Source organism: Phaenicophaeus curvirostris, chromosome 2 (assembly GCF_032191515.1).
Source record: "Phaenicophaeus curvirostris isolate KB17595 chromosome 2, BPBGC_Pcur_1.0, whole genome shotgun sequence".
NCBI classification, from domain to species: Eukaryota; Metazoa; Chordata; class Aves; order Cuculiformes; family Cuculidae; genus Phaenicophaeus; species Phaenicophaeus curvirostris.
Window position 1 is genome coordinate 5,912,573 of NC_091393.1, and position 26,805 is coordinate 5,939,377.

Consider the following 26,805-nt stretch of genomic DNA (forward strand, 5'->3'; position numbering starts at 1 on the left):
CACAGAAATAAAGAGCAAGATTTACACAAAGTAAATTCAGAACAATGAATAACAATGTTTTAAGAAGTTTAAACATGTGCACACATAAACAGAAACAAAAACACAATCCCCCAAACCCTAAACCATTAAATAACAAGAATGAAAGCGTATTTTAAATAGAATACATATGTTAGATGGTATATGTTAAAAAACTAGCAAAAATAACAAACTCTAAGCCTCTCAAACTGCACACATCTCTGAGAAAAAAAAAAACTGCAGTTGAGAGAAAGTAATGGTTAATTTCTTGGAGTGCCTCTTTGTGTGTAATACAAAAGGAAGAGCAGAGAGCTGGAACTACTAGTACAAGGAGCTGAGAAATACAAAGCTTAACCAAAAGTCACTGAAAAGACCTTTTCTGTAGAAAAATAAAAAAAGAAATCCTTCAGTCAAGAAATAGCAAATACATAATAGGAATGGGTTGAAGGAAAAATAACCTGAAAAAATCTTTCAGGAGTTGCAAACGTCTGCGTGTTCTAAGATGTTTTCTTGTTACTACTTACTCTCCAGCTTAACATACCCACTGGTGCCTCTGAGAGCAACTCTTAAGGTTAGAGTATGGGAATGAAAAATATTCTGCATAAGCTGTTGACAGTACAATGCACAAAGCAGATGAATAGTTGGTGCAGAGATCATACTTCATTTGAAAAGACTCAAGCTACCTGCTGTTTCTTAGCTTATTGTGTTCCTTGTACGCTTGTTTAAAAGAGAAGTTAAATATTTGCAGTGTAAGTTAAAGTAGTTCATTCTGATGCTCAGTTACTGGATTCTACTGTAATACGCTGTTGTACTCTTAATAGAGCAAAAATTCCATAATGAATTAGTAACATTTTTACCACTAAAGTAACAAGTTAATGTAAAATTCTTTGCTCTATCTTAGAAATACAATTTGCCAAGCAATCTTTTTTCCATCTTAAGGTTTGCAGCCTGTAGTCTTTCTCTAGTACAACCCTACTGTACAAAAAAAGATATATTTAAACAGGGGAAAGAAATTTTTTTTTCATTTGCTTCTACTACACGAGGAAGACGCTATGTAGCCACCTTACTCAGAAAGACACTTTCTAAAGAAAGTCAGTAGAGATAGCTAGGAGGAAGTACGAAGAGAAAGAGAGAGCAAGGGAAATAAATTGGAAAAGAGGAAAAAAAAGAGCTATGTATGAGGTCAGCAGCACTTTATTTAATCTGTATTCCTCTCCTTTAAGGACACTGGTGTAAAGAAAAATGATGGCAGGCAGTTGCCCTTGCAAACAGCTTGAGAATCTCTGCGGTTAACACAGCTCAGCAAAGCTACCTAGGACTAATTTGGTGCCAAGAACGATGAGGGACCTAAACCCCTGGTTGATTAGGCTACCCCAATTCCTAAGGAGCTCAAAACCAGAAGCAGGCACTACCAGCAATGCTCAGGGGAAATGCCTGTATCTAGCTCTGAAACTGCCACCCTAAAAATCTCTGTTCATTTTTCTCTAAATGCTAGTCATATTTAAACTCTCTCTGGCCCTTTGCCTTTCAGGATCCTCTGCAGTTACTAGCCTGGTGCCAGCACATCCCCAGAAGGAGCTCATTCTTCACCGGGAAGGGCTATTAAAAATCGATAAACTATCTATTCCCCTAACTCTCAGCCCTGAGGATGCAGATGTGCTTAGAAGAGCAGACTCCATCTTAAATGCAGTGGTAGCAGCAATTTTTCGTTTGTCTGATTTTAAAGAAACAGGCACAGGATGAAGTTCCTTTATGCAGCAATTGAAGTTAAATATTACCTATCAAATAGGAATTGTACTTCACCCTGAAGTGATTCAGACCTAGATATTTCTTTTTCCTTAAAGATTACCTAGCTCCTAGGTGGAAATGGCTGTTGCCTTTAAAATATTTGAAGAATATTTAAAATATTAGAGGCAAAGAATCATTTTCTCCTTATTGGTGCCCTAGCTGCTAATGGAGATACCAGTATTTTCCCTTGACCTCTTTCTCTCTCCTCCTTATTGAGTCCCTAATGATTTATGCAGCCTCGGCATATCTTGGGAGCCTCTTTTATGGCTTTTGCTGTGTGTCTCCATCCCTAGGTGCCTAACTAATTACCTGCATAGGGTAGGTGGTCTGGGCACCTTAACAAGGCTTTTGGGCTAATGGCTAGCAATGCTAATACTTGGTGTACAAGATGATTTTTGAGTGCAGCCTTTGCTCTATATGAGCAGCTGCAGTCAGATGTCACAAAAAACAAAGATGAAAATACCACCAAGTCTCCTTCCCAGCCAAACTAAATAGGATTTCTGCTAGAATACATATATATATCATAAGTTACCATAAAGGGAATGAAATAAAAAGCAATAATAATAATATTAGGTAAACGTGATCTTACTGACCAGCATATTGTTACGATGAAGGACAGAACAGTTTTGCCAGGGCAATTAGAGCCTGGTGGTGTGTAACAAGCCTCATATATGGGGCAGAGAACAAATTGGTAAAAGGCTTCCTGACTATTCTATCATTTTAACTTAGATTTAATTGAGTTGCATATAATCTGTATTAATTTAAATGTAAATAACTTTCTCACTATTTTTCAACACCTATAGCATGAGACATTTGCTCTCCTTTAATAAAACACTCTAAAAACTACAAATTAAAAGTATCATTAAAAGGACCATTACTAAGGCAGCAAAATAAAGTGCTGCTTTAGTAATAACAATAATTCCACTTTGAAATCTCTTCCCTTAAAGGATCTTTTAGGTTCTAATCACAACACAATCAGAAATCTATTACTGAAACTGCTTTATGAGGAGTAAAGGAGAGGTGGAAATGAAGTCCCAGAATGATAGTGTAATTTCCACAATATCATAAAGATTTTAACAGATATTTGACAATGACGATGTCAATTTACATCAAAACAGTTGAGTCTGTGGGATAGAATTATTTTCCTTCAAACACCTGCAGAAACTAGTCATACCATGTTTACTCAGATAAGATATCTCTGGCAGGTATCTGTTTCAAGTCTCTGAAAACACATCTAATCATCTTGATTGTAGTAAGTTAGTAAAGGGAAATGGAAGATTTAATCAGATTCAAGTCAATAACCCCTTGACCTGTACAAGAAGAAAAAACACAACCCTTTTTTTCAGAACTATAGTCAAAACTCTTTCAGCAAGGCTGGATTTGCTGAAAGAGAAGAAATATCAAAGACAAAATCTTGTTCTCAGGAACACTGGAAAACATTCTGTTAATTTTAGTGTAGTTAGAGTTTTGTTCTTTCAGCTGATTGCAGAAACATGTAAGTGAGAAAAAAGAGCTCAAAAGCAATTCCTTTGTGGTTAAAGTTAACTTATGATGAAAAAACTAAGGCAACTTAGGAGACAGCAAGACACATATAAGTCATTGCTCAGGGAATCTAAATGCTGGTACGAGTAACAAATAACAAAATCTCTCCCTTATACACACATATACACAGACACACACAATCTATAAATTTAGGAAAGATTTAACAACCTATTGAAAGTGCTTCTCAGCTTTCATATGTGCAACATTTTATACATAAATAAATATTCACATATATGCATATACATATACAAATACACACTATTTATGTGGTATTTATAAGCTACTGAATTTCTTAAATTTCCTAAAGTCTCTCCTACCAGTTCTGCTTTATATTTCTTTGTATCTATACCCTTACATACTTCACACGCACGATCATGAATATATAGGAAACTACTGCCCAGCCTGCTGGATGTGGGAAGGGGCTGTGGTCCTAATGAGATGCACTCTACTGCTTTGGATTCTGACAGCCAGCAGGAGCAGAAGGCAATGGAGTGACTACTACTGCCATGCTGGCAAATAGGAAGGAGAGAAACAGCACTGAATTCACTGAGGCACTGAATCAGTCAGGGGTGGATGGGAAGAGGAGGTGGAAAGTGAAGACAGGGGTTACTATTACATGAGAAATAAAATCTTTTTCTTTCTCATATACCTTAACCCTTTTATCAGAGAGGACATAAAAGAGCATTGCTCTCAAACTGTTCTTTCAGCAAGAAGCACAGCAGCAGGCTGAAAGTTGCAATCCTGAAGATTATTTACAGCTTGAGATGCATGAGATGTCTGTATATATATGTATGGAGATGGGACATCTGCCTCTGGACATCTGGAAAAACTCTGGCAAGGAAGAGAAGGCAGTTGCTTATACTAGGATGCTGATGAAATATGTCATGGGGGAATGGGGTGGATTTACTCAAGAGTCTTTCTTAATAAGCAAACAAGCATGTTTATTGACATAGTTGATATGAATACAAAGCTTTAAAGATAAAAGATTCTTAAAATCCAATTTACTTTTCATTTACATGCTGTCCCTTTTTTTTGCATTTTCTGTGTCAGCAGTGATTACCAGCTTAATTTTTATTACCAGTTTCTTTCAAGTTTTCTGTGCTTTTAGGTTTTGAGTCATGAATATGACAAATATGATAATTGTTTGCAACCAGCTCTTTCTAGAAATGGTTGGACTCGATGATCCGATGGGTCTTTTACAACCTGATTCTATGATTCTAAATTTAACTGCCAATTCAAAGATCTAGGGTTTATGTATATGTTCTTAAAAGAAAAAAATTTTTCTAATGACATTTTAGAAAAAACTCATTCAAAGTGTTTTTCTATATATCTTCTGTTTATTTTTGAGTTAATTCTGTCCAGGTTCTTATGTCATACCTTAGCATCTGGTTTTGTTATTTATTGTTCTGAAATTATACTATGCAATGCCAAAAGGGAATATTAAAATGTAAGTAAAATACATGGGTGTTTATTCTATTTAAACTCTTCTGTGCTCATAAAGTTCTTGATTTGCTCTCTTCTGCATGTGAGAATTAGAGGAGGATGACCTGAGTGTGCATATCCAATTTGTTTTCTTAATGCTGCTAAGAGTAGCTGCCTGGCTGGGAAAATGTACCTATGGCTTGTCTGTAGGAATAGGCTCTTACTGATCTGCTCCTGTTGTGGGACCTTCAGCAATAGAGAGGGTTTCTTCTGCAGAGTAGTGTTCATACTGCAGACTGATTTACCACTACAGAAAGTTTGGCCAAGTCAGAACAACGCAGGCATTCTATGAATACATATGAAGACAAGAGTCAGTCTTTGGTGTTCATTATAGGTTAGTCAGCAGGTGGCATCTAATGTGTGCTTACATAATAGAAAAATATACCATATATAATATATGTATCAACTGAATGTATTTTACCTCCTTTAAACAACTAGAACAAAAATATAATTTGTTTCAAATGGTTAGAGGCTAGAAATTCTCATTAAAAACCAGAGGCTAAAAACCTAGCTGTAAGTCATTTCTACCTTATGTCAATCTCTTCAAGCACACATTTGCACTTATTTTATTTCTTGGACAGTGAAGGAGTGGCAGAGAATATATAGTTGCTGGTGGCCACTGGCAGTGGAGAGGAAAATATAGGCAGTATGTTATGAAGTAGATGGCCCCTTATAAAGCATAAGAACCATCTCAGGCTGCTATAGACTGGCTGTTTTGGAAGCCCCGTTGCTGAACACGGGTAGGGTTCATGTTGCAGGACCCCAGAGTTTCCAGCCCTCACCTTATTTTGGAGCTGAATATCCTCATGTATATCGTGGAGCAGTTTTGAAACAAAGACTAATGACTTCTAGGAAAAGATTATTGTTTGTGCTTTTATTTTTAAGAATCTCTTTAAGAAATGAACCATCAGACAGTGAGGGGAAGCAGTCAGGGAAATAATTTCAGAAATGTAATATGGGTCCAAACTAGGTGACTAATGCAGACAATGACCACAGCAACAAAGCCACAAGTATAATTAACTATGCTTGATGATTTTTTGTAATCTCAACAGTAAAATATCCGAAGACCTGGTATGTTTGTCAAAGGAACAGAAATAGCCTGACATATTAGCTGTATGCCTAATACATTAGCATAGTTAGTGTATCTGAGAGTTCTTTCTATGCATGTGTGAAATTCCTACTGAGCTCCCAATGACATCTGTTATTAGCAATTGACATGACAGATAAGGAGAAAGACTATGTTTAAAGATCAGAGAAGGAGTACTTTCAAAAAATGAGTTATTTTGGATTTTTAGAGGTGTAACTACACGCAGAAAACTTATTCTGGACTCCAAATAATGTAGTATTAACTGGAAAATATATTTAAAAAATTTCTTACAGTTTAAAGGAAGTCTTTCTGATTTAAGCTGTTTTTTTGAATGCCAAGCAAGCATTTTTTCAATGTCCATGGTGTAAGCATTTAAATGGAAAGCAAAAGATCACTTAACAGAACTTGTGTGCAATTGACAGATATTGGAATTTGACTGCGCTTCTGTGTTATTTAAGATGATAAGAAATGAAATGTGTACATCTGGAAAAGCTGGTTTTGGATGGATGACCTTCACTTGCTGATGAAAGTAAAATGAAATAAATTACATTTCAGCCTCTCTGAAACCGGTGTATAATGCAAAACTGAATTCTAAGAATTTCAGTAGGAGACTTCTAATAGGTTCTCAAAGATTTTTACTTTTTTTTTCTCTAAGTAGAGAATAAAATATGATAACCTCCCAGTAGACTTCTGGAAAGATATTTTAAATTGTCATTTTGGGCAAGGAAGCAAGACAGAGTTTTGCAGAGCCAATTTGTTTATAGTATGATTGCTTTAGCTAGATTTATTTTTCCACTGGGATTTTTACATCACTGGTTTTTATCTGCCACATATAGGGGAAATTACATAAAAGAGATAATGATTAGGCAGATGTGGCACAGTGTTCAGGTTTGGAATACCTTGATTTACAAAACCTAAGAACAACAGAAATATTTCCACTGCTTTTGGTTGAAATTCAGAGGAAAGTTTTCATATTTATTTTAAAAATTCCTGCAGTGTATAAGCTTTTGTTCTCTGCTACGTGAGGACAAACTCAGATTTACTGGACAGTAACTACAAACTTCTCTGGAAATAACTTTTTCTTTTTCATTGGACAAGGTGAATTAAGTGCTCTTTGTTTCCTATTCTCTCTCCTTACATCGATTCTTAAATTATTTTGGATTCTCATGCATTGGGTATATAATTATGCTTTCATCTATGAAGGTTCAAGGGCACTTGATCACAAAATGTTTAATATATGGGTTTTTTGTCTGTCACCAGTTTGTCAAAGCAAAAACTTATCTGAAGAATGTCAGATTTGTTAACATTTTCTCAGGGATTTTTTTTTTTTGTCAGATTTTGAATAACTTTTCAAGGAAGCCCACAGCTGCTTTAATACCCATGGAACTCACTAGGGAGGGTTTGAAAGATTTCAGTTCTGCCCTGCCGAAAAAAAGAGAATATTTTCAACATCACAAAAATTTGCAGAGGATGAGAAATCATTCCAGCTACCAATTTATGATACCCTTAATGGCCGGAAGATTTCTCATGCTCTTTCAAGCCTAGAGGACAGGTACATGCTGTCACATGCTGACAGGATGGGGTATGACAACAGTATCACATCTTTCTCCTGAGCTGTACAACTGAATTACCTTTTAAAGGAAAATGAACAAGGGTGGAAGAAATACCTCTCACCTCAATGCAGACATAGTCTGAGTGATTAGTAGATTGCAGCAGGAGACAATCCAGCAATCGTTGCTTTAATAGCAAGCACCCAGATAAGTACCATGCTTCCTAACTGCCCCTAAACTTTTATAAAAGGGTACCTTGAAGGATCTCCCTCAAAGAGCTTACACCTGTAGTGTGCACACGTGCAATGCTTCTGAGCTACCTTATGAAAAGTTCAGTCCCATGCTGGTCCTATACTAGTCACCTCTATGAATGGATGCCACTGGTGAAAGCCTCATGGCCTCAGTCTCAGACACTGTTAGAAGCGGCTGAGAGAGCTGGTGTTGTTTAGCCTTGAGAAGAGGAGGCTGAGGGGAGACCTTATTGCTCTTTACAACTACCTGAAAGGAGGTTGTAGAGAGGAGGGAGCTGGCCTCTTCTCCCAAGTGACAGGGGACAGGACGAGGGTCAATGGCCTCAAGCTCCGCCAGGAGAGGTTCAGACTAGATACCAGAAAGAAATTTTTCACAGAAAGAGTCATTGGGCACAGGAACAGGCTGCCCAGGGAGGTGGTGGAGTCACCATCCCTGGAGGTGTTTAAAAGACGGGTAGACAAGGTGTTCAGGGACATGGTTTCTTGGTTGCCATGCATTTTTATTTCTGGTACTCTGCTCCTCTGAGAGAAGGGCAAGATTATCAGTTCTCAGACAACTAGTGCTAGATAAGGGACTGGTAGCCTTAGGACTTCAAGTGTGTTCAGGACAGACAGGACCTCCAGATTTGCCCAGTGTAAAGGCTGCAGAATAGTGGCAATTTCTTGACAGTGTTATAAAGTAAATTGTTTGTTAAAGACATTTTATATTATATACACGTTCTACTGTGTCATTTAAAATTGGTTCAGAATTGAGGAACCATGGCTTTACTGTTTTATTTGCCATGCAGAATTAATTTCCATACCTACAAGTGTATACTTGACTAAGGGTGGTACAGTTACTTTCACGGAGACGTGGTACAGCATGCATTACATCCCTCATGTTTCCTGTAGACTTCTCTCTTAATCTTATGTGCATTTCACACCAGCCTCACTCTGCTCATCATTCATTACTAAAATCATTCCTCGTTCCCCAGCAGACACTCTGAATTAAAAACATCTGCAGGATACAGATCACTGATGCTTTCAGGTGAAGCCTTCTTCCAATTAATGAGCATGAATTAAAATCCCATTAATTTGGTTATAACGCTGGTGTTTTGCATACATTTGCTGTACCTATGATTTCAGGCTTCACGTAGATTTCTGTGTTAATGCCTCATTTGAATGAAGAGGCTTTATGTTCTTCCAACTGTGTTCAGCTCTGTCTGCTTTCAACTCCAGTTCCCTCCCTGTCCTGCTTCTTGGGCCTTCTGGAAAGCTCTGGATGCAGGTGGCGATGCTGCAGCCAAATGATCCTGCTCTGAACCACTGAGACACTTTTCCCATGTTCCTTGGTATGCTGGTTCCAGAGCCCTGCCTGATATCCTGCTGACACAGGTCCTGCTCCAATGATTAGTGGGGCTCCATACTGGGCCTCACTTCTAGTATGGTTTTACGTTACTAATTGGGAATCACTGTTCTTGATGTTCCCCTCATGGTTGACCACAGTATAAATACGACCACTAAACAGTATAAATATGAGCAAGAAGCTATCAAGATGTCTATACTCCAAACAAGTCATGCTGTAATGCCATAAAAAGCAGCATAGTAAACAAAGCCACAGAATGATATAGAGAATAACTAATACCAAACTATACAGCACACTAAAATCATTCCTGCTGTAGCTGCTGAGGTGAAAAATCATATAGATATAGCAAAAAAAGGGAAGCTTGGTAAATAAATGATACATTGAAGGCAATTCCTAGCCCTCTGTCTTTTGTCTTTAATGGAAAAGCCTCCTGAGCAAAATAATTCCAATTGGAGAGTTGAGGAAGGGTAATAGAAGGACTTTCTTCAAGAGGAAAAAGGATACAGGCACGTATCTCACAAATTTGGGCTTTCCTGGTCTTCAGTCACTGGCACTTTGCCTTTTCATTTACAGCTTTGAAAACTGTTGTTACTCCTTGAATTATAAGCCCCACTTTCTCCATCATAATGGTGGCAGATGTTTGCTACCTTGAATCTTAAGTCTGAAAGTATATACTCCATTCCATAGTTATAGTCCATTGTAAATATAGAGTATGAAACCCAGCATTTGAATAGCATTCCCACAGCTCGACTAACACTCTGTCACTGTCATTTTAGCATCCTAATTACATCAACATTGTCCTTTGTGACTCATACTGCAGATTTCCAATCAAAATGTCTCTGAAGAGGGAACTAGCATTACAGCAATCAAGAAGTAGAACAACATCTCTAAATAATATCAGCTTGTTCAACATCCCAACTGCACTGTAGAAGATAGATCTGAACAGCTAAACATGGCAGGAAAGTACACATCGCTGTGAACTGCTCTGGCTTACATAGCTATTGTGGAGCAATTCATTATGGATAAGAACCTCACCCCTGGAATCGCATAACATTGAATGAAGGTAAAGAAACAGCAAAAAAAATAATTTATGCCTGTTAGTATTTTCCCTGAATGCTTGCATACATGCATATGAATTCACACCAAATAAAATTCCCACAACACAGACTTAAATTACATGTTTTCACCAGTAGGTTTTTATTCAAGTTGCATGGTAAGCCTAAACCCAGGAAGCCTTAGATTTCTGGGTAGCCCAGCACTGTGAGTCCATGGCTTCCATTTTCTCAAGGAATTACATTTCTAGGAATCACAGTTGTAGAGCAAAGTTTAAAAAAGTAACCTTGTGTACCCCAAAAACTAAGACAAAAAACCACAGTAGTAGTTACAACAAAACTTATTGTGGGACTGTGGGAAAGCAGCTCTTGAATTTCACTGTTTAGTACTTCCAATATGGTTTGCAGAACTCACTTATTGTTTTCTCAAGGCAGAGAACTTTTAATGTGCAAGGTTTGAAATAGTCTCAAAGAAATGCTCTTTTCATAATTTTTTAAATTTTTTTTTCTTTTAATGCCACATGGATCCAAAATATGACTGCAGATTACTTTGTGTCTGAAGGAAAATTATGCTGAATGCACTTGTCTGCAATACTTCTTATGAACTGCTTTAGCATCTGAGTAGGCCTACGGTATTTGTATATCAGAATTTTTTTGAGATGTGAAATGGATATGGTCTGAACTGCTCTGACTCTTTTACTTTTACAGGATGACCGCTAAAATTTAGAGAAATTTTCCATTGATTAGATGTTCCCATGCTGTTTTACTGCATGTGAGGGATATGCTTGTTAGCACGTGCTGTAAACTATTTTCTGCACAGATGTTTTTTTATTTATATTTTTGTTTATTGTTTTTGTTTTTCTACTAAAACGATCCATGAACTTTAGTATTGGAGAGTCCCTTCCTCTGTTGAGTACTCCACGACCTGGACACCTGTAAAACAAAGGCTCCTGCTTAGGCTTATCTCTTGCCTGAAAATGGTATGTCACTGCTGTCTGCACAGAGTTGCCACTTGGTAAAGAAAACAATGCCTGTGGTTTGCCTGCATCTCCTGGAAACTCCAGTCCCTGCCCTCACTTCTAAAACATGAAGAAAGATGAAGAAGGGATTTATTTCATGGCAGTGCAAAAATACATAGAATTTTTATTCTACTAGGGAAAGATATGCTGAAACAAAAAGAAACGTTTTGGAGCTACCTACACTGCAAATAGCTAAAAGCCTCTCTTTTCTTGTTTTGTTCAAAAAATAAGAAGTCAGGAAGCTTACAGAGGTCTTAGATCTGGTATCTGTTCTTGGGCTAGAACTTCATTCTCATCCATCACAGCTGCCTATTAAGGACATTGATCTGCAGCAAGTCTTTCCAAATGCACATGTACTTCCCATTCCCATTCTAGTCTCTTCCATAGATTTTCCTCTGATTCTCAGTCTTCATACTCAGTCAAGGTATTAGATTTTAACATTGCTCATAAAAGATTGCAGACTATTATAGCATAATTTTGGAAATATCAGTATCTCTAAGGCATAGTTAGACAGAGTTGTAGCCTGTAAACAAGCCTCTTTTTTTCAGAATAACTGTGGAAAGCATAGTGACTGGGCTGGTATTAAATTTTACTATGAATGAAAGATTTATCTTATATAAATAAAATCTCCCTCTAGACCAACAGGGAGAGGTTTATCTCAGTGTAAACTCATTTACAGATTTAAAATATCATTTCATCTATTTACACAGACAAGCACACTTTAGACTGCCATAAAAGAGAAGCTATGATGGCAGTTTTGACAGAGAGTGGAAATGCAAGCGACCTGTTAGGAGGATACTCAAACTTCCAGTGTGAATGACATTGTACCTGGTTTGCTTGAGTAGTGGGACAGGTGACAGTGACACTGGCAAATCAAATCTCATGCCTGATTTAATTTCCTCAAACATAAAATGGAGTTAAAGAGACTCACCTTCTTTGTACAGTATTTTGAAAGTATGTACAGAAATTATCATGTAATTAGGACTGGCTCCCTTGTACTGACTGCATCCTCTGTTAGGTGAGCAATTGGGATCTGCGATGGCTTTGGGCTTGCAAATTGGCACAGATGAGATCCAGCAGACTGGAAAAACAAAAAGTGAAAAGTGATCTATCAAATTACTTCCTAATATCAGTGTCATGTCAAGTGCACAAAGTAGGTTGTACTGATTGCAGAGGGAACTCTGATTTGTAGCACTGGCAGGTCTGTATCATCAGATTACAACCTTGGTGTGTTTACCCTCTAAATAATTCCTAACAAGGACTTCATGAGAGCTGGCTGTACCGATGCCCTCAAACACAGCCCAGAGCAGAGCTGGCTCGCTTCTTGGGTATGGACAGAACAGTAATGCAGCATAGATCTTATACTTATCTACAACATAGCCATTATGGCAGTCCGTATGAATCGTAGTTACCATTTTTATTAATTTATGTAGAAGGGCAACGAGGTCAGAACTTTGCTCACAGAAGGCATGTACAGGTAATCCTGCAATGCACAGCACTTGTGTGTAAAGACTTTGCCATCTGAAAGATTGCCATCCACTTCCTTTGACAGACACCAACCTTTTGAGGTTAGTAAAACACAACCTCTATTCTAGTATGACTTGAATGCCTGGAATAGGCTGTTCTTAGTTTTGAGATGATATAAAGAAGAGAAAGATGGAACTGATGGATGCATAGGAAGAACAGAGTAGGTAAATACAGTCTGAGATGATACCTTTACACCTATAATTTTTGCATTTCCTCTCCCTTTGTATATCATATGTTTCGAGACAATCTGTCTCTGTTCATCCAGACATTAGGAAGAATTTCTTCACCATGAGAGTGGTGAGAGACTGGAACAGGTTGCCAAGGGAAGCTGTGGATGCCCCATCCCAGAGATGTTTAAGGCCAGGTTGGATGGGGCCTTGGGTAACCTGATCTAATGGGATGTCCCTGCCCGTGGCAGGGGATTTGGAACTAGATGATCTTTAAGGTCCCTTCCAATGCAACTATTCTATGATTCTATGATCTGTTCATTACTTTCAGTGATGTTTCAACTGCTTTTTAGCTGACATGGATCTGAAAAAAAAGATGCCGAGAAAAAAAACTAGACTGTGGCACATACACATTAGTTAAAAAGCACAGAAATGTACTTATGGAGACCTGTCCCTTGTTAACTCCTGTTGCTTTTGTATTGTGCCATTGTGGGATTTTGCAATTAAGACACAATAACAAAAAAACTATTTTGGAAAAGGTTATCAAGTTTCCCACTCTGATGGGCTCTACTATCCCCAAGGCAAAAGTTACCCCTACTTCCTTCCTTAGCTCTCTTTTCTCAGCTACTTTGGATTATTTCCTCGAACTCTTCCAAATCCAAGCCATTCTTTTATGACATAAAAATTATAATCCATTTTTCTGTATCGTAACTTAGAAAATGTCCATTGCAAATCTGTAAGATTATGCTCTTTGTAAACTCACAATCACAGAATCACAGGATGGTAGGGTTTGGAAGGGAACTCTGGAGATCATCTAGTTCAACTCCCTCTGCTAAAGCAGGTTCACCTATATCAGGTTGCAGAAGAACATGTTAGGGTGGGTTTTGAGAATCCTGGAGAAAGAGATTCCACAGCCTCTCTGGGCTTAAAGCTGTTAGCCCTTATTGTATCACTACACTCCCTGATAAGGAGCCTGTCCCCTTTAAGTACTAGAAAACTACTATAAGGTTTCCCTTAAGCATCACCTTTCTCACAAGCCCTTCCTTATTTGTGAGAATCAAGGTGCAGCATAGCACCTCTCCTCATTGGCTCTTCTATGACTTTGAGAAGGAAGAGTTATCATCAATGTATTCCAGGAACCTCCTGGATTGCTTGTTGTCTGCTGTGTTGTCCCTCCAACAGCTATCAAGGTGGCTGAAGTCTCCCATGAGGACCAGGGCTTGTAAATGCAAGGCTGCAGGTCTATAGAGCACCTCATCCGCTTGCTCTGCCTGTTTGGGTGGCCTGTAGCAGACCCCCAGTATAATGGCACCTGTCCCTGCCCTCCTTTTAATCCTGACCCACAGGCTCTTGGTAGGCTCTTCATCCATTTCCAGGTGGAACTCCATGTTGGTCACTGAGATGGAGGGCAACACACCCACTCCCATCTCCCTTGCCTGTTGCCTTTATCCCTCCATCCCAACACTGCAGTCACAGGATCCACCTCACCATGTCTCTGTAATGCCAGTGAGATCATAACCCTGCAAGTGTGTGCACAGCTCTAACTCCTCTTGTTTATTTCCCAAGCTAATTGTCTTTACATAGACACTTAAATCTGGCCCCCAGTGAAGCTGACTTACTGCCTGGAAATCCTTTGTGCTGCTCTTCAGGGTCTCTCCTGCTGACCTGTGTTCTTTCTCCAGGGCCCAGGCATCTATTGCTGGCACTGGTATCAAACTGGTAGGAGTGGGATGGATTGAGGTTCCCCTCACTTGGCAACTTTAGTTTACAGCCCTTTTCACCAGCTTGGCAAGACTATGACCAGGGAAGTTCTTCCCCTTCTCTTTCAGATGAACTCCATCTGCTCCTAGTAGACCAAGTCTCTCAAAGCGAGTCCCATGGACTAAGTAGCCAAATCCCTAGCTGCGGTACAAGGACTGTAGCTATTTGTTGATTTGCCAGACTTGATCGGCCCTTTCATACTCCATCCCTTTGACCAGGAAGACTGAAAAAATCACCTTAGCTCCAGAGGCCCTTATGCTGTTTCCAGGGCTCTGTAATCCCTCTTGATACCTGTCAGACTGCTCCTGGTTATATCACCTGTGCCCATGTGAAACAATGGCAGCAGAAAGAAGTCAATGGGTTGCACTAGGTTTGGTAGCCTCTTGGAGACAATCCTGATATGAGCCCCTGGTAGGCAGCACAACTCTATGAAGAGTGGGTCAGATTGGCAAATGGGTGCCTCCATGCCTCTCAGAAAGGGTCAGCAAGTGCCTCCATTCCTTTCTGCAGACACTTATGCATAAAAATAGCTCTTTAAATCTTCTTACAGAGTATCTTATAAGTGTTTTGAATAGCATTTTGTAACTGTTTTACACAGAGTATAAGCAAATCACTCAATGTTACACTAGAAATTGAATAAACATAAGGAATTTTAAAGGAACTTCTCTACACAGAAGAATTATTATTTCTTACTATTTGCATCTCATAATGACGGTCCCATTAAAGTGTTTAATTTAATGCATACTAATGGTTTTAAGAGCAGGTATAATTTAACATATGGCTATACATCTTGGCTTTCTCATATAATCCTTTCCCGTATGATAAAAATACAGAATTTAGCTAGCAGAATATGTAGCACAATTCTGCAAAATGCTGAATTAAAAGAGTAAGCTCAGTAAAATACATTAGTGTCCTATTTGCAGAAATGCTAAGGGCTTACTTTTCAAAAGCACCTGTCATCCCTATGCTAAAGAAATCCATTGCTGTTTTCGAAGCATCGCTACTTTCAAAACTAACCTAGGCATTTTAATAGAGACATTGGTCTCCTAAAAGTTAAGTGTCTGTTCTAAGCTTGTTGCATATACTAGTTCTCATATTAAAGGAGAGAGAGAGACATCTCAGTAAGTAATTCAGCTCATCATAAAATAGCTGTCTGGGAGGGAGAGTAGATGCTTATTTCTTATTTCCCCTTGGGATGTAGAGTCATCAATCCTCTTTTGAAGTCAAGCGGATGAAGCAAGGTCAGCCCTTTCTGGGTTGGCAGGTTGGAGATATAAAGAGCAGCTGTCTGTAACACTGTTCTGGAAGACAGGAGAGTCAAATCCAAATCCCTTCTGTGTTTGATTTCTTTTCCTGTCTTCTAGGACAAATGACTAAAGACTAAGCTGAAAGGAGGCATTTGAAATACAAGTCTTTCTGCATCCCAAGTGAAACTTACATACATGAATATTGCAGCAGAACTTGAACATGACCAAAACGCTGTGGCTGTTGATGCAACACCTCCATCTGTGATGCACCCCAGAATACAGCAGCTTCATGTGAGACCCTGCAAAAAGTGTAAATCTCTGCTTTAAAACTTTATAGAAAACATATTTTAACCACTCCTTGTGACATTGTAGTTGAGGGCTTCCAGCTACATATCAAGTAAATGCTTCTCTCTCCACACTGACTCATGTGATGCTCAGGCATGCTTAAAAAATGCCAGCAGGGTGTGAGTAAGCAGGTAGCACAGGGAGAACCCGCATTGATTTGAGGTTCCTAGTAGGGTAATAGAATGCGCCACAGCTCAGTCACAGTAGAAAGCTGCATGGTTTCCTCAGAGTTTAGGAGCCAATATGTGGACTTCTATGTTGAAGACTTCATTGACTAAAAACTTAGATGCACAGGTCTCCAGACATGGGTAGCCTAAAAATTCAGCTAATGTGCCAGGGGGATTTTTAAAGTTTCTGGGTATTGTCCAATGATTAATATTCATACATTCACATTTTGCCCTCTCCATTGCTTGTATTTGCCTTTGAAAGTGAGATTCTAGAAATCATTATATAAGATGATTTTAAAAACTACTCCGCCATTTCTCTAGAAAAATGCAGGTTTTGTTGGCTCAAACAGTGCCTTAATTTTCATAAGAACAGGTTTGCTTAAAATGTCATGGAGAAGAAATAAAGAAGAAGGAGGATATAAATGCTAATCTTTTAGGGCTTTGATCTGTTTGAAAACAGAATGCAATTAAACCCCCATATTTGCTAATCTTTCTCTTAATATAGTTGCTGTGGGTGTTATCAGCTGTTTATACCACGAAAACATCAAGAAACAGTGTGATTATGTTCAGATTTGTGTTTAGATTTTTTGCCATCATAATCCTATGAAAAAAATGCTTGAATGTATTTAAAATTAAAATCAGTAAATAGTTTTCAAAAGACAGAAGGTAATTTACTTGACTACTTAAATATATTTCTGAATTATACTATACAGAAGATGTATCGTGAGTGAGATATATAGCTGAAAAATACTGTTCTGTGTCTAAAGAACCAAACTTGGAATCAGGAGACGTTGATTCCATGTTCACATCTTCAGTAGACTTACTGTGTGACCTTAACCAACGTATTTAATTATTTTCTTCCACAGTTTATCTAAAAAGGAAATAATGAGTTAACTTGCTGAGAGGTTGTGGGGATTAATTATTTAATATTCATATCTTCAGATAGAACAGAGATAGAATTGAAGAGTATGATGAATGATTAACATAATTTTGCTATTAAAAACCTCTGAGATTATAGCCTGGCTATTTTACTGTACAAAAATTTTCACCTTTATAGTACTGCATATGGCAACAATCCTGCCTGAAAAGTATTGATCAACAAATGTAAAGTCCTTTTCTTGGCTCTTAAATCTAATTAATGCTCAGAGTACTCTCAGAAATAGCAGGGAACAATGATGTGCAAGTCTACCTTCATCTCTCTCACCTGCTAGTCCTACAGAAGAATAAATAAAGGGTATCTTCCAGATAATGTCTATTACCACAGCCTCATGGTTTTAAAAATCTTAAACCAATACAGAGCACCTTGACTTAATATGCAGGTCCTGGAGACTGAAAAAAACCGAGAATGCTTTCTGCTTCTGGTCAGAGCTGAAAAGTATGTTCACAGGTAACAGACAAGATTTGTTTTGAACGCGATGGGCTCCTGAAGCACAGATCCGGCCTGCTCAGTGGCTGAACCTGGCTGTCTCAGCTAGTATATGCAGCAGACCTCTCAAGCAGTAGTTAAAAGAAAAATGCTGCATATACGCCCCAGAGGTGTGCCAAATGCTCTGTAATGGGTGCTGATAAACTGTTCAGAGAAATTACAGGGTAATATTCATGATGTACAAGTACTGCCATTTTGAATCAACAAATAATTGCTAACAAATATCTTTAAAAAAATCCTCTAGGTATTTTCAGTATCCAGAGGCAAATACTCTTCTTAAATAAAGCATTTTTTTGTTGCTATTGGCAGTACTACATGAATTATTACTTTGAATGGGGATGTGTTGACAAAGTTCTTCAACTTCTTTAAATATCTGATGCAGCTGAGTGAGTTGAACTTCCCATCTGATTTAACTGTCAACATAAACTAGAAGAAGGTGGCATGTATCCTTTCTGGTATTCAAAGGAATGAGGTGTTGAATAGATGATTTCTATCCTTGTGGCTGTATCCTAAGATGGGTCCTGCATACCAATGTTTGCTCCCGATCACAGTCAGGGTACGAAGCAAAGCTCATAGCTCATAGCTCAGTTGTGGTATCTCTCTACAAATATGCAAGGAAAAGTGATTTTAACTGTAGAGCTCAGGCACAGCTTGAAGAGCAAAGAGCAAACATTTTGGAGAAAAAAAAAGAGAAAGTAAAATTCCGTTCTTTCCTAGTAAGGCACAAGTTTAGAATAGACAACAGAGAAATGCAATGAATTTGTCTACGCTGTTCTTATATTTCAGGATGATGCCACTGAAAAGGGAGCATATCAATCTCATAGCTTAATATGAAGTTTTTACGAATACTTTTGATTCATGTCTTCGTGAACAAAGAGGTCCCCTGTGAAAGGAAGATTAATTGCATGAGCCTTGGGAGAACGTCCACTGTGATTTTTAACCCTGGGGTGATAGTAATTAATTAGCCTATGATCTTGCAATGGTGTTATAAGCAAAGATTATGGTTTCTGAAAGAAGCAATCTGAATGGGTTCCTGAGGCTTGACTAAACTGTCTAAATCACTTTACTTATTTCCTCACTTTCAGTGAACTCTGAGTGTGGCAATATTCACACACTTAATTTTAAATACCCTAACACATAAAATTGCCATATAGGAAAGATCTTCCACCTCTGGCTTGAATCTCTCCTGACAGCATTATCTTTGTTTCTGAGTAGCCCTAGATTTATAGCCCTTGCTATAAACAAACATTAATACCCCCAGCTGCCCTGGGAAGCTTATATTTTTTTGATCTTGATGAGCAAATGAAAGTCCTGCTAGTTATAAAATGTAAAAAAGGAGTAAAAGGAGGACAATATGAACTTCTTGAGAACAATATCCCAGATGTGATGATGACAATTCAAACAATTCACTCTGGGGTGAAGATCTTTTTGTCCAGTAAAGAGAAAAAAGAATATACACGTTCATGCAGAAAAGACTAATATCATTAGAAAAAGCATTTTCCTTAGCAAAAAATCTAGTGTTATCATACAAAACATGTAACAAAAAATAAAATTAGTGGATTAGGACGCTTTCCTATGTATGTTTAATCTGCATAGATGTATTGTCATGTGTGGTATGTATGAAATGCGATGACGTCAGAAATGTTCTAAAGCTTATCTACGGACTTAAATTGGACTGATTAATCTGAACTGGTGTAAAAAGGATGCAGGGGAATGTATATATGCCTTCTGCATATACAAGCGTTCTCTACCTTCTTTCACATTAAGGATTTAAATGACAGTGTCACCAGCTAGGATGTTGCAGATTACAAGGAGCTCTTTATAAATCAACTGCCAACACCAACCCAGAATCTAAATTCCATCATGAAAACAGGCTATTGCAAACATGAAGTGAAAAAAATCCCAGAAAATAAAATCTGTCCACGATAAACACAGATCCAAATACAGTTTATGAAAGTGGTGAGATAAAGAAAATGTTAGAATAAAAAATTTAGGAAAGTAGGGATCAAAGATTACTATTTACTTACTTGGTTAAAATGATAATTTCATTTTTGTCATCTAAAACGGTATTAGTAACATCCAAACCTATAAATAAGTCTTACTGTTATGAAGATAACCAATGTCTTTCAGGATAGAATCATAATCTCTTTTATCAAGCTCAAAGCGAATTAAACATTCGTCACTGTGAGCCTTCTTAAATTCACAAAAAATAACATAGCGAGGAAAAAATTATGATTGCATACTATTGAATGACAGCTTTGGACATTGCACCCACTGACCATGACAAGTGAAAATGACAGATCTGAACTGCGTAACAGACAAAGCCCAAATGTATTGAGTAAACTAAGGATGTAAAGTAAAAAAAACCCGAACCATTATTTTTGTCTTACAGGTCAAAAAATTGGGGATGCCCTTAGTAGGACAAGATGCTTGTACCTCAGACCAGTATGATTATATTTTTAACACATCAATTACATTTACAGCCCTGGATATACACTTGCAATCTATCAGATTAATCTAATTAAGTAAGTGTCAGATGTGATTTGAAGCAACAGAAGGAAAACATGCAATTAGAATACTAAAAAGGCACAACATGTTTAGCCCTTTTTTGCATGTCCTTCTGTCCAACTCTCCCATGTGTTTTTCACACCTCTTTGATCCAAACTCCAGGAAAAACAACCAAACATGAGAAATATTAGGTGTTTTATTATGTAGACTCATAACATTTTTTCCCCCTTTTCTAGCCATTTTGAACCATTATATATTTCAGTCATAGTTTAGGTCTTTTAAAATTTAAACAAAAGAGTTTCTTCTTTGGTGAAATTTGCAATGTTAAAAAAAGTTGATTTTTTAATGCTTCATACGCATTAAAATATTTCACTTGGTTGACTGCCATTGACTATCTCAGAAAATGCCACAGTATAGTTCTTGATTAGCCTCTGGTTTCCTCTGGATTATACCAAGTTCTTCTTCAACACTGAGGAGGTCAAAGCTTTTTGAATATTCACAGCTTGCTACTGTGTAGGGCAAGGATTTCAACTGAGTGTTATAGCTTGTGTTTGAACTGTTTGGTCTGCTAAGGATACAGTTAACCCTGTGCCAAATACACAGCACGTTTTGGAGGACAGATCCAGGAGATAACCGTCATGCTGCATGTTCTTATCTTTAAGCAGTTGAAAAAAACTTGGGTTAGAGCATTTATTAGATATGTACTTAAAAGGCCAAATTGTACTCTGGGAAAGTATACTAACTTAAAATGAAATTAACAGCTACTTGCTACAGTGAGATTTCCCAGTGAGTTACTCTCCTGGATACCCCAAGCAGTTTCTTACAGGAAATAATGAAAATAGATAGCAGTACAAAACCTTTCAATTCGCTAAGCTTGCTGGCTGCCCCCTCTCCTCCAAGGGACTTTTCTCACAGTGTCTCTGCATACACCCTCAGGGAAATGAAAAAGTGAGTGTGTGTCTTTTGTTCTCTATTGCTCCATCTCATATGGCATCAGGTCCCGGTCACATTCTCATGAGCTCTCAGTCTGATCTCATCTAGGAATTGTGCTTATTAACTCAGCTGAAACAACTGTTTACGAAGATATCTCTAGTACAATGTACATAGTACAGAGTCAAGGTCAGGTTGCTTAACTTACATATTTTTTCAGATGTTTTTGACTTTCTTACTGCAAATGTGAGACTGGGGACTGGACCAGCAAGCTCGATGCTCAGAGATCAAAAATGGAGTAATTAAAGATAAGTTTCTTCAGCTCCATCTGTGAAACCGGGTTTTCAGACTGGGCTTTTAAGATCTTTTGTTGCTGTTTTAAAGACTTCTTTTGTGTTTTTTTTTGCTTTTTGTGGTTGGTTTTTTTCCTGAAAATGCTAGCTAATATACAGAGAAAAAATATTAGAAGGCATTACATTATCTGATAAATACTAAAATGCATGTAAATAGTGGTTGTACTATAAAACATACGTGGAAAAGAGTGTGGTTAAGACTGCAAATGAAAGTTGACATTTACTGATAGCTCTGATCTATGCTATTATATATCACCACAAATATTGTCACCTTTTTTTTTTCTCCCTAATACTACACAGAGAAGATTTAGATCACCTGGAAACTTCAAATAATTTTTGGGTACTATATATTTTATTATAAATGCTATCAGTTCAGTGTTGTCTTCTTATGCAACAGATGATGAAGACAGCCTACTCCATAAGTGAGTTGATTTGGGTCATGAGCGTGGCTCAGACTTTGCATGAGCACAAAGCCCTCTCCTCTCCTGTATGGGTTTGGCTGGCTGACATACCACCTAGTTTCTGTTTCTAAAATATTATAGAAATAATTTATCTTTTGGTAGGTTCCTGGATAACCCCATCAGAAAAGAAATTTATTCTATTTGCATTATGAACATTCACACGCAAAAAAACTCATCACAGGGAGCATTTTGACTGAGCCAAGATGCAACAAATGATTGCTGCAAAAGATAAGAAGAAAGAATAAAGACAAAGATAGCGGAAATAAGATCATGTATTTAAGCATGCATGTCCAAATTGCTTTAGAAAGCTTAAAATAGACTTATATTAGCCATCTTGCTTGCTAGTGAATTCATATCAGAGTACTCTTTTTTTCTTTTTTTTAACTTTTAAACATTTTTTTTTAGTTTTCATTCCAAATAGTATGTCTTTAAATGTTAAAGGGAAGATCAACTTTAGGAATCTTTTGCAACATTAAGAGCTACCTAGAATGAACTTGAAAGATGTTTGCCACAGTAGCACCAAGGTGAATTAGGATGGATGTGTTCCAAGGTGATACACAATAGCAAAACCACAAAGGCTGACTTTGATGTGAAACAGGACAAGGAGATAGAGCTTCACAACAGAGGCAAGCCTGCTGTAATAACTAACATGACTATTTTGGCAGCTGTATTTTATATGAGCGGAAGTGTGCAGTGAAGAGACTGATTAAAAACCCAAAAGAGCAGATAAGGGTTTTAGCAGCAATAGCAGGAAAACACAGTGTAAACTGTTTTGGAGGAACAAGTGGTTGTAGATGGCCTTAATATGCCAACAAAGGCAATGGAAAAGGAGGAACTGAAAAATTCCTGTAGAAAGTTAATAGGTCACTGTTTTTTATACTATTTGGATTGTCTGAACACTCTGCAAGTGCTGCCTCATGGAAATCTGGTCTAATGGTGAGAAGATGTGGGCCACCTGGGTAAGAGAAATTGCTGTGGCCACACACTAAGTAAATGTTTTCGCCACTGGTCCTGACTTTATTCCTTGTATTTCCAGAGGACTTTAGTATTGTTCTATTTAGCAAATATTTCCCAGTATGGTCTTAATTCTCCAAAGATTGATTTGTCTTTCCTCAGTGGTTGCTGCATCCCCTGAATGATGCTATTTTTATAAATCTAATTGCATTATTTATTAGTCAAGTGCTTTTTGAGTAGAAAATTAACTTTGCATATAGCCTCAGGTATTAGAACTTGCGAAGATACTGTTTTGGCTGCCATGGAGGCCAGCACTGTCTTCTCTTTTCCCTTCTACTGTGTGGCCACCCCAATGAAGGTGCTCTCATCTTGACCTCACCTTTAATGAAGGGACTTTCTCTACAGGATATGTCCTCTTTGAGCATAGGTGAGGAGGAAGCTTTATCACAAGTATTTATACCCAACAAGTAGAAGTTAAAAGGAAAGTATTGCCCGTGCCAGAGATGGTGTTTGTATGAATTATGTCTCAATAATTGCACTGCTCCTGAGTTATATCATTTCCTTACCCATTTTCCCATCAGTTTTTTCATTCAGTTTTCTCCATCAAATCACAGGTGCATTATCTAAATGCAAAATCGTCCTAAAATTACCCTAGCATACTACAATCTTTCCCCAAACTGAGTTCCCATCCCAGATTACATTTCACAAATCAGCTTTCCATCCTGCAACTAGTCACTTCTCTTCACTTTAAACATTAATCTCTGAGGTGAAATCATCTTAAACACTTTTTGAAATAAATCCTGCACAGGAATTAAGCCTAATATCTTTTGCTCTGAACTCATATACATCTTCTATGCATTTCTGCAGGCAGCAGTGTGGTTAAATTTTCTGGTTCTTCTCAGTAGAACTATGCTTTTTCTTTCTGCAGTATATTAACTATAATCCAACTCTTGTGGCAATATTTTTTTCTAATGAAAGGGAAAACTGGAGAATGACAGAATATGGTGCTCAATGTCACTTGTCCTAAGAACTAGAAAAGGGTTCAGGCAACTACAATTTAATGGTGCAATGCTTAAAACTTACACACTTGGAGCCAAGTGTAACTTTGCATTGAAAATTGCACTGTGCTGCTGAGAAGTGGAGCACTTGGAGTGGGGTTTGCAATATTAATTCAGATGTCCTTGTTCCCTTGAATGAACGAGACATCCGGAAGTCTCCAACAGGAATTTGCACCCATCAGCAGGTGAAGCACTTCGAAGCTTAAACCAGCCCAGAGGAGGCCAAATCTACAACACCATTTCTGTCACAAGTAGGCGTCTACTTATAGGTAGTCACGTCTCTTAAACTAGAATACAGTCCCTGAAGTGTAGCTACTGTACTTGGCTACCAAATTGGATGTTGACTGAACTTTGTTTCCTGCAACGGAAAAGACAAACAACTGCTTGAGCACAACCCTCAGTTGTAATGAGTAGCCTCAGAAGAACGTCCAAACCAACCAACAGTAAATCATTGTAGAAAGATCATGAGATAACTTTTCTTTTTTTATGCCCTGTCATAGCTTGTCAGACAAGAATGTGAAACACACAGAATCAGTTTAAAACCTTAGACTGAAAGCCCTGCATCTTGCATACATTTGGAACTTCAGCCTCAGGTAGTTTCTCTTTCAGCATGCTTAAGCTGATTGACAGCCAACTCACATTTTCCATTAGAAAACTGAAAGCACCATTTCCACCACAAGATCTTCCCTATTACTTTTAAAAGATCAAATAAATTCCTTTACATTATTATCTGAAATGGCATTCCTTTGCATTTATTATCTGCTGCTTATCTTAATTCGACTTTTTACTGGGCAGTTTTCTTCTTCTTTGTCCAAATTTATTTTGATACTACTGTTTTTCCCTCCTTTTTTTCAGCCTAGAAATGACCTTTTTGCTGTTTCTTTTAGTCTGCAATATATTTCTTCTTATGATCTTTCATATCCTCATGGGTGAACGAGACGCTGAAGGGCATGGTTTAGTATTTGATAGGAATGGTTGGAGTTGATGATCCAGTGGGTCTCTTCCAACCTGGTGATTCTCTGATTCTCTGATTCTCTATTCAACTAGTTATGATGTAGATCTACCCAGCTCATGAAAAAACCTGATTAAACAATTATTTCTTAATTGACTTCAAAACACAGAATAATTTTAATTGTTTGCAAAGTAAGCCAAATATTGTGCATAAATGAATCACTAGAATCACTCTGTGAAACTAAGACACATGCACATCTTTCTTCAAGCCTACATATAAGTACTAAAATTTTTGGCATCTTCATATAAACAAAATGAGCACCAGCTTACACAGCTGTAATATGGACATTTTCATTGTAGCTTGTCTATATGATTTGTTAAAAAATATGTAGTTTCCTTCCAGAAGTTCTACTTGAATGAAGAATTCATGATTAGTTCCCAAATGATGGCTTATAAGAATATTGACGCCAGCACAAGTGTTTGTATCCTGCGTCCTTTGAAGAGACTGCAGCTACACGTAGGTAAATTTGACAGGTAACAGAATAGGCTTAATAAAAATCAACAGCAGATTTTTTTTTATATAAGTATTGCACGATCTGGTTATTTACTAACAGGCTGGCAACTACCCAAGGCTCCAGGACCTTAGAGAGAAAGACTACTCTACACATACACTGAAGACAGGCTGAGATTTATAGAAAACATTGTTTTAGAATTTGGAAACTCTCATCTTGGGGATATATAGCAACATAGTATTTCTGCTAAATTTCTGCAGTACTGCACACTACAAGCCTGACCTGTGTTGTCCCTAGAATTTTCATTTCTATGTATTAGGGCAAACTATATACCTCACAGCCATTCCCTGCTCACGGTTTGCAGGGACATGTGGCACGCATGAGTTGGCAGTATTAGCACAAAATAAGTGACTTTTTGCTGCACTTTTTTCTCATCCACTTAAGAAGATTAAATGATGTAGCACAGATTTTATATGCAGAAGATATTTGTTTTGCAAAGAATTATAAAATGTTTAAATCCATTTGTATGTAACTTTTCTCTCAAGTGAAATGCTCTTAATGTTGCAAATTGGGGAGTTCCAACCAGCTCACTTTGTTTTTCTGTTAAAGTATCCTTGCAATAGAAGTGATTTATGCCACCAAAAGAATGAAATAACTAATGCAGTCTTCAGCATTTATCCAAACAAAATAGTTGCATTGCAAGTAACATCTTTTTCTTTGTATATGCACAAGAATTTGACTATTCTACCACTATGAAAACTGACAAAGAATCCTTTTCCTACCTGACAATATTGCACTACCAATGAAGACAGTATTGCTCTATAGGAGAATCCAGATTCAAATACATGAATGGAATGGGTAAGTGAGATTGTCTATAACTAAAAAAAACCTAAAAAACCAAAGTGTTCCTTAATCTTTTAGGAAAAGAAGTACATTGGTATTTCACTATAACCTGGAAGTAGAGGATGGGAAAGGGAATAATGAGAAAAAAAACCCCAAAATTAACATTAAAGAAAAATTGTTTGTTTGTAAATAATATAAATTCACTTTTAAAATTACGAAAGCACAAAGGCAACAGTTACAAGAACTAGTAGTAAAGATCTCTGTGACTGTGCTTTGCAATTCTACCTATAAGCAGCACTGCTCTGTGTGTGCCAAACTTTTCAGAGACAGCATGTTTAGTTTTAAATGAAGGAATGAAATAATTTTTAAAAAATTATCTTAGTTTATATGTTTTAAATCTTCAGTATTCATGATAAACTACTAAGCTGCAAATTAATAACCTAAAGTGTTCTGTGGTTGCATGA

The 26,805-nt window shown here is 37.5% G+C and overlaps 1 protein-coding gene across 2 annotated transcripts in view; it reads right to left on the reverse strand.

Moving 5' to 3' along the window:
• Positions 1–26,805, reverse strand: part of FUT9 (fucosyltransferase 9) — a 96,027-nt gene that overhangs the window by 12,971 nt on the left and 56,251 nt on the right. Inside the window, exons 1-2 of one of the 2 annotated variants that reach the window (XM_069851173.1) lie at positions 18,099–18,338; positions 12,063–12,212 (exon numbers count right to left, since the gene is read on the reverse strand). In XM_069851173.1, coding sequence (XP_069707274.1) covers positions 12,063–12,105 — 43 coding nt within the window. In that variant the 5' untranslated portion in view covers positions 12,106–12,212; positions 18,099–18,338. Of the gene's footprint in view, positions 1–12,062; positions 12,213–18,098; positions 18,339–26,805 lie in introns of those variants that run through there. The other variant, XM_069851174.1, reaches the window with a different exon arrangement.